Source organism: Bos indicus x Bos taurus, chromosome 29 (genome assembly GCF_003369695.1).
Source record: "Bos indicus x Bos taurus breed Angus x Brahman F1 hybrid chromosome 29, Bos_hybrid_MaternalHap_v2.0, whole genome shotgun sequence".
Lineage (NCBI taxonomy): Eukaryota > Metazoa > Chordata > Mammalia > Artiodactyla > Bovidae > Bos > Bos indicus x Bos taurus.
In genome coordinates this window covers 11,797,983-11,811,192 of record NC_040104.1, presented here as the reverse complement: position 1 = coordinate 11,811,192, position 13,210 = coordinate 11,797,983, and the positions used below count along the sequence as shown (strand labels likewise).

The following is a 13,210-nucleotide window of genomic DNA, read 5'->3' as shown; positions in this document are numbered from 1 at the left end:
ATCTGAGGTTGGTCATTCAGAGAACACCTTTGAAATCTGATGTCTGCAATCTTCTTTCCTTACTAGGTGATGCCTTCAGGATTTAAAACCCTATGGCAGGTATCTTGGACTCCTCACTAGGTGTAGAAGCCTTAAGGAAGAAAGTTGCCAGGCTAAGACCATCAAAGAAGACCAAAGGGAAAGAGTAAGGGTGAAAGAGAATTGATGACTTCTGATTTCTTGGGTCCGGTCACTGAGATCTTTGTATTTGCTCTGATTCTTGTGTCCTGGATTCCCAGAATCATTTCAATGAGCCTCCCTTTTCCTTTAAGCCAGTTGGAGTAGGGCTTCTCTCAATTTTGATTCAGACTTGGTTCTAGATTTTTCACTCCCAGACACAAACAGGGGCAACAATTTGTTTCAGCACCATTAAGAGTGAAACCATTTATTCTTCACTGAGAATAGGGTGTACAGACCACCAAATACAGTTCACCACCATCCTGGGCAGGAGTGCCCTAGTGTGAGTGAGTGTGTGTTAGGAGCGGCCTTACTGATTCCTGAACCACTCCAAGCATTTACACTGCTCGTGCCAGGCCAATCCTGTCATTTCCTCGATCAAAGACTGAGAAATACACCCTCAGAAAGACATCGCCCAGGATCCAGGTCTCTGTAGATGAACTCACTTTGTTCTCTTGAAACATGGAATAGCAGCGGCCTCTAGAATCCTGGGGGAGTCAGAGACACACACCAGTCAGCATGAGCCCTTACCGGTGACTCCCCCCACTATCCAGACCCAGCACAATTCTTTGTTTTATTTCCCTCTTTTGGTAAGTATCAAGGGGTTTTCTCAGCAGCAGAGGATTTGAGAGTTCATCCAAAACCAAAGAGGCCCAAGAAATGAGGTTGTCATGAGGAAGGGTGTGGTGAGTGGAGGACTGGGAATTGGGGAAATAGAGGTATGAAAAACAACAAAGTCCTACTGTAGAGCATAAGGAACTATATTCAATATTCAGTGATAAACCACATGAAAAAGAATTTAAAATACATATGTATATTTTTATGTGTATAACTGAGTCACATTGCTGTGCAGCAGAACTTAACACAACACTGAAGATTAGCCACACTTCATTATAATTATTTAGAAAAGAAAAAGTGTATCCATAGTTCTCCTCACTCCCTGTTTCTTTCCTTCTGACTCCTGCTCCTTGTATTCACTACAGAGAATGCTGGTTCTCCTCCTATGTCCCCACAATCTGTACTTTATTTAAAAACTTTATTTTGTATTGGAGTATAGCTGATAAACAATATTCTGAGTTTCAGATGGACAGTAAACAGATTCAACCATATGTATCTGGGTGTCCTGGTCCCAAAGACACCCCTCCCATCCAGGCTGTCATATAACTGAGCAGAGTTCCCTGTGCTACACAGCAACTCGTTGTTGGTTATCCCTCTTAAATAGAGCAGTGTCCAAACACGTTCTTGAAGGCTTAACTCAGGAACGCTGGGAAGCCTCCTTGGCCCAAACTCACCCTCTTTGGCCACTCCAGGCTTGGGTGGGTAATGTACTCTGGTTCCCCATCCCCACGGGTCAGTCTGTAGCCCTAATCTCCCTGATTAAGTCCCCAGTGCCCCAAAGCAGAGCACCTTGGGATGCCATTTGCATGGAATCCAGTGCAGTTTTGCCTAGAACCAAGCAACCCTCCATATGGCTCAATGAGTTTGTGGTTTTAGAATTCCTGAAATTCCCTCTCTTCCTCAAAGCCTTCTTTGAGCCCATCAGCCTGCTCTGAACTCCCACAGGGAGCTGACATGAAGCCTCCACCCTGTGCCAGGGCTGAGCAGTCACTGTGCACCCTTTATTCACCTTAGTATCCAACCTCCCCACAGAGGGGTCGGGTATCCCAACTCACAAAGGAGGCACATTTGAGCAAGGGGAAGATGTACCTGAGAACTAGGTTGACTACGTAATTTATCATCCAAACCAGAAAAACCTTGAGAAGGAAAGGGAGACTGTTATCTTATGCTGGGACATCACACTGGGACTGTCTCCAGCCATTCTCCTTGTAACATGGCCTACTTCACGGACTGCTAGAGCTGACTTCCATGTTCATGCACCTAAAGGTTCAGACTGAACTGAAGCTCTTAGAGCACTGTGAACCTTAGTGTTCCCCTCTTCCTGACTCCCACCATGCCATATGGTGTGGCATCTCCACATTTATTTCTGGAAGATCAGTGTCCCATATGGCCCTTTACTCTCAAGTGATTGGTTTTGCGGGAGGCACTGGCCCAGCCACTGGGCTCAGCAGCATCTGCAACAGTGTGACATGGCCTCCAGATGGCAAGCTCATCCCAGCAGTAGCCCAAGGGTTCCCAGAAGCTCCAGTTTGAGAACCAACCCTCAGTATTGTCCCCTCACCTTGAGCACGTAGGCTCGACCTGGCACTGGGTAGTTGATGCCGTTGATGGTGAAGATAATAGAAGGCAGGGTATTGACCGCAGAACATGAAATGTAGTACTGTTAGAGAGAGAGGGAGAGAGGTTGGCCCTGGAGATACTTGTTGTGTGTGGAGACTGGGAATGACTCTGGGGCATGACCCTTCACCTTGGAATGCCGTGGCCTGGCGCCGATGAGCTTGTGTATCTTATTTACCAGTTTTCTTGGGCCTTCTATTGCTGATGTCCCAGTGTCAACAATGGCCTCGCAGCTGCCAGAACAAGCAATAATCTTTCTTTTCATGGAGATGCTGAGAGACAATAGAAGAAAGCGGGCATCAAGGTCATTCTGAGTCTCCCCAGAGTTGCCCCTTCCCAACTGTCTTATAAACAGCCCTTTGTCTCTTGCCCTCTTTTCTTTTGCTCTTGACACAGCATCTTTCTTGACATCCTCAAATGCAGTTCTTGAATACACCAGGATATTTTGTACCTTGACACAAGCTGATCTTCCTTCCTAGAAGACTCCACTCCACTTTGACTAGCAAATTTCTTCTCATCTTACAGCTTAATTGTACTGTTTTCGGGAAGTTTTCCCCAGTGTTTATCAGTCTCCTGTCCTGGTCACTCTCTGTAGACCCTTCTTCATGTCTGCTGCTGCTGCTGCTGCTAACTCACTTCAGTCGTGTCTGACTCTGTGCGACCTCATAGAGGGCAGCCCACCAGGCTCCGCCGTCCCTGGGATTTTCCAGGCAAGAGTACCAGAGTGGGTTGCCATTGCCTTCTCCTCCTCATGTCTAGCATGTACCAAAGTCACAATTCACTATGTGGGCAGGTCACATCATGTACATCTGCCTTCTTAGATGTGAGGGCGAGTTTTATTCTCCTTGCCTCCCTAAAGTGCCTGGCACACAGTGGATGCCCAATGCTTGTCTGTTCAATGAGTGAATGAAGACTTAGAAAACAATAAGTAACATCCAGAGAGCTGTATCTGGTGGGGAACAAATAACAGGTCGCACACAGAGTGAAGATGTAGAGTCGCTAGGGAAGCATATTCTCAGAGTAGGGGGAGAGAGGGGCTCCTCTGGGAGAGGATGTCTCCCAGCACTGCTCCTACAACCAGCTCAGACCCTGAGGCCCTGGCCAGGAAATACATGACTAGCCCACAGAAACTCCAAAGGACAGGTCAGCTTTTGTCTGAGGGTATCACACAGAATCCTATCAATTACGCCTCTTGTCCTCAGGTCACTCCTGGATCCCACCTTCCTGATTCTCTCTTATAGCCCCTGTCCCACTGTGTGCCCAAGAACGTGGGGTGTCCTTTTTATTAGTTGCTTTCACGTCTTAAGACTGCAGGCAACCTCTCTCCACTGCTAGGTAGCTGCTCCTTAAGAAGACCAGTTTTCCCTTTTTTCTCAGGGCTGTCCCTGTTTTTAAACAGATATTTATCTGTACTGAGAATTTCCTATGTCCTAGGTAGCCCTGGACAGTTGGTCATCTTATCATAACTCTGTTCAGGTTGGAGAAATTCTCCCTGATCCTCTGTTCACCACACTGTAGAGTCCTCTAATCATGCTCCCCACCTCAAAGGGCAGTGAGTGCAGCCCTCTCCCAGCTGCACAGACCTCTCTTGACCCTTTTAGGACCCTGGTCAGAGCTTTGCTCAGAAGGCCTGGGGATTACGAACCCACGGGTTGTTTGTGTATCTATGTGCTTGTGTGTTTGTTTTCATGTGGGTTTGTATATGTTTCTGTGCGTGTTTGTGTGTCTCTGACTAGCTATGCATGTTTTTATGTGTCTCTGTGTATGTTATATGAGTCAGTTGTGTGGTTCCGTGTGTCTGTGTGTCTGTGTCATTGTGTGTGGTGTATATGTCTGTGTGACTGTGTGTCTGAGAATGCATTTGAGTGTCTGCCTGTGTCCATGTACAGTAGTGGGAGCATCACTTGGACTAACCCTCAGAGGGAGAGGCTTACCGGTCCATGTGTATAATCCAGTCACCCGCTTCAATCAATGGTACCCAGTTGAGCTCTCCCTCGTAGTAGCGGTGGTCCACCCCACCAAACATCACCACACTGCCCTCCTGCTCGTCTCTGTAGAGAGAAGTGATGGGGGTGATCCTTGGAGGACAGTAACAACAGCACCGCCTGAGAGCTGTGCTTGTCCACCCATCAAGGCCCTAATAAGGTCCCCATGTACAGATGCAGAAATCGAGTCTAGGAGCAATTGAGATCCAGACTGAGGTCTGTTACTGGCTACTGAGTGGCACAGAGGTTAGAAGTTGAATCACTTGGCTAGGCTCTGCCCACTATGTCTTCTGAAGATGCCCTGGACCCCCAGCAACCTGAGTGCTCAGACACCCTCAGAGGACAGGGTGCTGAAGCATTTGGCTTTCCCCTTGTCCACTTCATCATTTTTCAGGAAAATCAAGGCCTGGGAGTTCTAAGCGTGTTGGTTCAGTTCACCCAGAGTTGGCTCCACTGGCCTGTGACCTCTACTGTCCACAGGGCCCCACACTCAGAAGGGACCCCACCTCTGCTCTCCCTCTCTTGAAATGCCTAATATTTCTTGAACAAGGGACCCAAACATTTGTGTTCCACACTTTCATTTCTCATTGGCTCCACAAATTGGGTGGCTGGTCCTGGGCTCCCAGTGAAATGCTAACGAGGAAGGAAAGATATCCACCATCCTTCACCTTCCTTCCTGATCAAATTCATAAGCAAATTCTAATGCCTTTCTTTCAACTTGTTTACTGTTGCCTTCCATTAGCCTTCCTCCTCACTCACCCCCCCTAGACCACGTTACTGGTCTTGAGCCCAGGAGTAGGGTTGTGTTCCAATAAAATTTTATTTGTAAAAGCCAGTGGTAAAGCAAGGTAGGGCCCTGAGACCATAGTTATCCTGGGTTAGATTATCTCTCAGGATACTTCTTAATCAAGTGTTCTATAATTTTCTTGCAACTGAAAGCATCTTACAGCTAATTTGGAGAAAGGGATTGTCCATCTCAGACTTACTTGCTCAAGTAGAAGGCAAAAACAGGCTCAGAAATGGCACCTTGATTCTTCAGGTTGTCAAAGATGGGGATGGCTCCAGAGAAGGATATGTTGGGGTAGTTCAAGCCCAAGACACCATCATAATAAGCTCTGCCCTCAAACCCATATTCCTCCACACTTAGACCAAACGGTTGGTCAGTACTTACAAGGTCCCCAATCTGTGGGAGAGAAGAGTGTTCCCGCTTACAGATACATGAAGTGGGGCCAGGACTGGGCTGGGGTGCATTGCCATGAGATCCTCAGAGAAGAATTAAGGCTGGGTTCTGTCTTTGGTGGCCCACAGAGGGTTAGACCTAGCTGGGACGGGAATTGGGGTTCCATTTGAGAGGCTGTGAATTTTAAAACATCTGGTCCTCTGAAAAACACCACCTGAGTGAGTCAGATTTGCCTCTTGGCTTCTGTCCAGGTGGGGCAACCAAGAGTCAGGCCAGGTCCCAGTGGTGATACCTTATGGACAAAACAATCGAGAGCAAGATAGCCTTCTCTTTGGTATCACTGTGACCTAATGACAGGAATGGACTGCATTCTCTGAAAGATACTGTGGATTCTGCATCTGTCCAGGAAGACAGAAGCCGAAAACACAGTCTTGCTTGCAGGGATCTATGAAACTACTGCCTGGGAAATTCACTTTTGGGGATATGTGTGTATTTCTGTGAGTGTGTATGAGAGAGAAAGAGAGAGAGGGGAACTACTCAGGTATTTTGGGGGAGGTAGGCCATAGGTTTATTAGACTCTCAAGCGTCCTCTAGAATGAGAATTCATTTATCAGGCCCCTTGACTTCTCAGAGCCTCAGTTTCCAACTCTGGCTTCCTGAAGCCCTTGATTGCCCCCAGGGTCCCCAGACCAGTTTTATCCAGTCCCCAAACACCCCACAGCAACTTCAGTCCTGAAAAGCCAGCCTAACTCCACATTTTACCACATGTGTGCCCTCAGCAAGGCCCTTGCTGTCTGCACTGCAGCTTCTTCATATGTCTCATGAGCTAATCAGAGTAACTGCTGTGTGGGGTTGTTGCAGGATTAAGCCAGTTATCACCTGAAAGTGCCTGGAACAGTCTGTGAATATGAAAGTGGGAGCTTTTATCCCTTCTTCTCACTCCCAGCAAAATGAACCTTGAACTGCTCATGGGCAGAGGAGCTTCAAGTCCACACCTCAAGCCACTCTCTGGGTTAGCTAATTTGTTTGCTCATGTGTCACCACGGGCACTGCCTCCCAAGAGACAGGATCCTGTGGATAAGATGGCCAATATCTATGAGAGTTAAGCTAGGAAGGGTCCTGCCGGATGGTCCTGCATCTGTTTTGCAAGCAGTGGTCACTCCATAGCCAGTCCTGACTCAGCATTTGTTACACTGTTACCCGAACTGTGTCATGAGCAACAACTCCTTTCATTCTCCCAGATCCATAGGTGATCCTGAAGGTCTTATTGGTGAGCCGGAAGGTGGAAGACTGAAGATGTCTGAACCTAACGTGTGTAGCTGCAGAAACAAGAGATGAGTGTCATCAGGTGCCAAGGGTGGAAACAGGGTGGCAGGGCAAGTGAAGGATGATCCGGGTACAGGGTGTCCATACTCACAACAGGCTCGACTAGTGCAAAAGTCAGAGGGCACCCAAAAGTCAGATGAGCCTGTGTCAAAGACAACCTGGAATTCCTGAGGGGGTGTTCCAATGGTGATGTTACCCACGTATATCAACTACAGGGAGAAGGAGGGAGTGGGTTAGTGCAGAACTGGCTACCCTCTATTCCCACACTGGTGCTTCCCTCTGGATGTCACATATCTCTTGAGATCACTTTCTAACCATCATGAAGCTCACAGGCTTTGGTCACAGATGTATGTGAATTTGATATATTTTTCCTGTGCTACATTGTATGCAGGATATTGACTCTATGACCATGCGTTGAAGTGGTACTTCGTGCATGGGAAGCCCAGAGGCATAACCTTGGGCTTCCAGGACTGCTGGACACCAGAGAATCCTGGTGCCTTCATTTGAGAAGCTCTGTAGTCTCTTCAAACACAGTTTAGCATGCACTTCTCGAGAAGGTCCTTCTTGATCAACCCCAGCCACTCCCTCTAAACTCAGACCACATCCGATCACAGCACACAGTTGACCCTTTCATTTGACATGTATTTACTCTTTGCCTATCTCTCAGGCTGGCATGGACATTTTTGAAGGCATCTTGAAGACAAAATAAGCCCTTTTTCTAATCTAAAAACAGGAACCATAGTGATTCTTATGGCCATATTCAGAATACAGGTTCTGTAACTTTTTACTGCTGTTATTCTTGCATCTGTGTAAACTGAATTCCTCTACCTGGGGATTTACAATTGCTTTGCAGTTGGTTCTAACTTTTGATCAGTGATGGTTTACTCTTCCTCTATAACTGAGTGGCTCACTTAGTTCAGAAGGAACAATCGCCCGCAAACTAATGACACATCTTTGACACACAAATGGATGTTTACCTGCAACCTGGTAATTGCCAGGCCCAGTCACAAAGACCAACAGTTGAGGATGAGAGTGCCTTCTCCTCTGTGTGGGATCCCTGTTTTCCAGTGTTTCTGCCTCCTGCAGGAACCCAACCCCAACATCCCACCTGGCACCTCCAGATGAGCCCCAGTGCTAGGCTAGAGCACCAGGGGGCGCTGTGGAGCACCATCCTCCCAAAATACTCACATCCTTGATGTTTCTCAGCGGGTGAGTAGTTAGATTTGAGCCACGAAAAGAAATCTGGGACAGTCTGTAAACATGCTCCTTCAGGATATTGTTCAGTATGTTTTTTCCACTGACGGTATTTCTCATGGTCTTCACTCTCCTTAGAGGTATTCTTTCACCAAGAATTCAACAAAGAAAACAAAGAAGATACTACAATTAGCTGTCAGTGTTAATGTATAACTGTCATTGTAATGCCCCTGTGTCTTTTCTAATCATTTTATGAGGCACATTATTATCAGAATTTTATGCATATACCATGGCAAAGACATAGATTTGAATACAGGTTCTGTTCTGCAATCTTGGGTAAGACATATGATCATGTGTGTCTCAGTCTTCCCTTTGGTAAAATGGTGAAATGTAACAATACAAACCCTCCAAATAGAATATCTCGGGGACAAGTGAAGTGATGGATATAAGGTATCTGATAAATAAGAAGTCTCAACAAAGACATCCATTAACATTGCTGTTGCCATCCCACTCATTCCTTCTCATAGAATCTCAGGGAAGGAGGTAGAAGGGGAACTCTTATTCTCTTTTACAAGGGAGCAATTTGAAATGCAAGAGGTTTTTGAGTTGGCTGTGGTCACATTGCTTGTCTGATAGAAAACAGTGTAAAACAGTGTATCTTTCTCCAAGTTGAAAGAGAAGAGAGAGTTGAAAAAAGAATGCAAGATATAAGGAACAAGTAAGAGACATTCAGAGGCTTAAGAAGGAAGGACGAGTCAAATGAAAAATTAAAAGAAAACAACACAAAGAGAAATACACTCCCAGTGACTTCCAAAGAGATGGAGAGATAAATGACAGTGATACAGAGATGCAGACATAGGCATATACACACTGAAGTAGACAGGAAAAAAAGAGGACGTGTTGAATAAAATGTAGAAAGTGCTATTCCACAGGACCACATCAACATCTGCATAGACTGTGCACTGAACAGTTACAAGGTGTTGCATTTTCAATAGGTCATTACATGACTGGACTCCAGGATTTGTGCAACCCAAATCTACACCAAGACCTTGGGATACACAGTTCCTATAGCAAGTTACTTATCAATAAGTAAGAGTTGAACTTTAAGACTCTTAGGGAAATATTCCATTCCCTTCTAAATCTGATGGGTGGAAGAATGATCAGATGAAAAGAAAAATCCGAGAAAGGAATATGATGTGGCTTACAGTCCCCATACTTACTTGACTATGCACTCTGAGAAGGCCACCAGCCCGAGGAGCACAAGCCACTTCATGTGTATTTCCTAGCTCCAAGTACTCAGGGGAGTTTGGATTCTTAGCATATAGTGGTGACCAGGAGCCCCTAGTTATATATGCTCTGACCTGCCCTGGTTTTTCCCTTTAGGCCACTAAAAGATCTGAAAAAAACACAAAGGTCTTGATAAAATCTTTACCTTCACCAGTGTCCTTGGTGAGTGGCCTTTGAAACTTATCAGAATACAGAGAATTGAACTGCAATCTCTTCTTTGAAGTTTGGCTGGAAAATCAAACTGACCAACATGGACATCTAAAAAGATGGAGAACCTTGCCTACTTGGAGAAAAAAAAGCTAAGAACATCATGAAAAATGGATACTAGGGGTCATGCTCGACACTTGTGTTTTAATGTCATCTTGCTAGCCACTTCATGACATATGCATTCCTGTTTTTTCGTTGGAGAGGAGATTGCTAGGAGGATAAGTTGTCAAATGGCAAAGTGAATTCTTCAGGGACAGCCCAGGGACATAGAACTGGCTGTAGGTAGTGGGTCTAATGGCAGACATCAGGGGCACCTATGATGCCAGGCTGAATCAAATATTTAGGGCAGAGCAGTACTTCAATTGCATGGTTTCAATATTGGAAGAAATGTCATATGCATCCACAAGATATTTTATATCATCCAACAACTGTACAAGGAAGAACTGTGTGCTAGGTTCTGGGTTAAAGGCTTCAAAGTCAGAGTTGATCAAGTCAAAAGTAGTTTTTATCTTAAGAGAGCTAGAACTCTAGTTCTCACAAGCTCATGGCCCCAGGAGGCAGGAGATATGATACTAAGACTAGGTGGGCATGTTGGACCCTCGGCAGCACAGGCCTTACCACTGGGAGCAGCCTTTCCTCCACTTCAGCCATGCTGGAAAGCAGGCCAGTTGGCCATGTTTTCAAGAGAATCAAGAGTTTGGATATTTATGTACAATCTACTGATTTTAATGTTAGTAACTAATTTTCCTTCCCCGAAAAAAACAGTGGGAATGAAATCTCCACAGCAATGTGCTGGAATCAGCCTTCAGTCTCTGCAGGTTTTTGTTTCTGGCTTAGAGTTGGGAGTGCAGTGGGGACAGAGAGGAATTTAATTCATGTTGGTTGATTTTAAAAGAGCCTGAATACATAGTAAACATGCTGACTCATTTGAAAAGACCCTGATATTAGGAAAGATTGAAGCCATGAGGAGAAGTGGAAGACAGAGGATGAGATGGTTGGATGGCATCACCAAGTCGATGGACATGAGCTTGAGAAAGCTCTGGGAGTTGGTGATGGACAGAGAAGCCTGGCATGCTGCAGTCTATGGTGCTGCAAAGAGACCGACACAACTAAAGGACTGGACTGAACTGAACAAATTGAGAACAAAGACTAATAAATCTAATTGCATCAAGTTTTTGACTAGCTACCTATAACAACACATTACTTAAGTGGCTTTAAAATTCAGACTTATGACTCTACATTCAGAGTGGAATATCTTCTAAGGAAAACAAAAATACTGCCGGTTAAAAACAAAACCAAAGAAAACCAAAAGAAAAAAGGGAATGAAATCTGACACTATATTCAACAACTATATTCCCTTGGTATATCTAATTTTCTTGAAGAAATCTCTAGTCTTTCCCATTCTATTGCTTTTCTCTATTTCTTTGCATTGATCGCTGAGGAAGGCTTTCTTATCTCTCCTTGCTATTCTTTGGAACTGTGCATTCAAATGGGTATATCTTTGCTTTTCTCCTTTGCTTTTTCCTTCCCTTCTTTTAACAGCTCTCTCTAAGGCCTCCTCAGACAGCCATTTTGTTTTTTGCATTTGTTTTTCTTGAGGATGGTCTTGATTCCTGTCTCCTATACAATGTCATGAATCTCCATCCATAATTCACCAGGCACTCTGTCTATTAAATCTGGTCCCTTAAATCTATTTCTCACTTCCACTGTATAGTCACAAGGGATTTGATTTAGGCCATACCTGAATGGTCTAGTGCTCTTCTCCACTTTCTTCAGTTTCAGTCTGAATTTGGCAATAAGGTGTTCATGATCTGAGCCACCGTTAGCTCCCTGTCTTGTTTTTGCTGACGTATAGAGCTTCTCCATCTTTGGCTGCAAAGAATATAATCAATCTTATTTTGGTGTCGACCATCTGGTGATGTCCATGTGTAGAGTCTTCTCTTGTGTTGTTGGAAGAAGGTGTTTGCTATGACCAGTGCATTCTCTTGGCAGAACTCTATTAGCCTTTGCCCTGCTTCATTCTGTATTCCATTCCAAATTTGCTTGTTATTCCTGGGTTTCTTGACTCCTACTTTTGCATTCCAGTCCCTTATAATCAAAATGACGTCTTTTGAGAGTGTTACTTCTATAAGGTCTTTAAGGTCTTCATAGAACTGTTCAACTTGAACGTTTGTATGTAACAAACTTAATACACAGGTTTTCAGTGAATGTATGTAGTGAAGGAGCAAGAGAGGAGAATAAGGAGCTGCCTGTTCTTTCCCTTTTTTGCATGTATTATGGCCACTCTGAATAGGAATGTCACTGGGTATAAATGAGGCCTCGTGTATGGGAACATGGCTGCAAGTGACAGAGGACCAGGATTCTAGGAGGTAGGACAAGAGCCGTGGTTGGTTGAAAAGAGCCAAGAGTGTGATATAGGAGGAAACAAGTTTTCACTGGTTTATGTGAAAGACTCGGCAAGTATCATCCGTCTTTGTGTGTAGTGATTGAGCTGTGGGTTAGAGGAGCAGTCCCTGTTGCCCAGGATGAGCAAGAGAAGAGAAGAGAGAGAAGACTGAAATGTGAAAATCAAACATGAATGTCTAGTATTGTCTATGTATGTCAAATATGTCTAATATTGAAGAGATGTAAGTCCTGTCAATTTATCTGCTCCCTCCTGAGAAGAATTAGAGTTGTAAAAGAGGGATGGTCCACACTATGCTAGCACCTTATTCTTCTTCTGTCCAGTGAACATTGATTTCTAATGCCATTTCTTTATAAACAGAGGATGTACTTTTTATGATTGAAGTCTTCTAATTTACTGTTCCACATAAACTTTTGGTGCTGTTCTGTGCCCAGGCACATGGGGCCCTGTGGCCTGGCAGGCTCTGTTTTGGCTAAACAGTGCAGTGTATGGGGATCTGCTGTTGTCTGGGCCCTGGGTTATATCTTCAGTCTGGGTTCACATCTGAGGGGTTGGCTCTAGTTGGGTTTAATTCGATCATCTTGCTCTTTATCTTCAGTTTGTCCCATGTTCTTTCTTTCCATGCCTTTTTTTATCCCTGACTTTTCTGTGACTGAGTAGTTTTTCTGATTCCCTTTTATATCCTTTGTCACTTTATTAACTGTGACTGTTTTTTAAGTAGTCTTAAGATCCATGGTATACCTCTTTAACTTGCCAGTCTATCGTTAATTATGATAATTATTAAATTATTTATTTATTTATCATTTCTTTGTCTGTACTGTCTTAGTGTGGCATGCAGGATCTTCCTTGTGGTAAGGACTCTCTATTTGAGGAGGGAAAGCTCAGTACTTGCAGCGTGTAAATTCTATTTGAGACATGCAGGCTTAGTTGCTCAGTGGCATGTGGGATCTTAGTTCTCTGGAACTTAGTTCAAAGGAACAAACCTTTGCCATTTGCAAATGCTTTGCATTGCAAAGTAGATCCTTAACCACTGGACCACCAAAGAAGTCCCTATATTTACCTTTTAATACATATTACGTGTTTATCATTTTGGGTACTGTTCATTCCCCCTGTAGATCCAGATTTTCACTTGGTTTTAAATTCCTTCTGACTTGAGACCTTTTAAAAAACATTTAT

At 44.5% G+C, this 13,210-nt stretch overlaps 1 protein-coding gene across 3 annotated transcripts; it reads right to left on the bottom strand.

Moving 5' to 3' along the window:
• Positions 1-393: 393 nt before the first annotated feature.
• On the bottom strand, positions 394-9,457 carry LOC113886349 (pregnancy-associated glycoprotein 1-like). 3 transcript variants are annotated; one of them, XM_027532501.1, is made up of 9 exons: positions 9,357-9,457; positions 8,131-8,281; positions 7,034-7,151; positions 6,817-6,935; positions 5,423-5,619; positions 4,386-4,502; positions 2,582-2,723; positions 2,396-2,494; positions 394-704 (listed from the first exon to the last, which is right to left on the bottom strand). In XM_027532501.1, exons 1-9 carry the CDS (start codon positions 9,407-9,409, stop codon positions 555-557), a joined length of 1,146 nt encoding a protein of 381 aa, XP_027388302.1. In that variant the 5' UTR covers positions 9,410-9,457; the 3' UTR covers positions 394-554. The 3 variants fall into 3 exon arrangements, with proteins under 3 accessions (XP_027388302.1, XP_027388303.1, XP_027388304.1); XM_027532502.1 differs by having other exon boundaries at positions 2,630-2,723; XM_027532503.1 differs by lacking the exon at positions 4,386-4,502.
• Positions 9,458-13,210: the final 3,753 nt, after the last annotated feature.

Coding starts and splice junctions, on each gene's coding strand:
- LOC113886349 (XM_027532501.1), bottom strand. CDS start 9,409: ATGAAGTGGCTTGTGCTCCTCGGGCTGGTGGCCTTCTCAGAGTGCATA. Junction 6,936..7,033: donor TTGCACTAGTCGAGCCTGTT/GTGAGTATGGAC, acceptor TTGTTTCTGCAG/CTACACACGTTAGGTTCAGA. Junction 2,495..2,581: donor CCAGGCCACGGCATTCCAAG/GTGAAGGGTCAT, acceptor TCTCTCTAACAG/TACTACATTTCATGTTCTGC.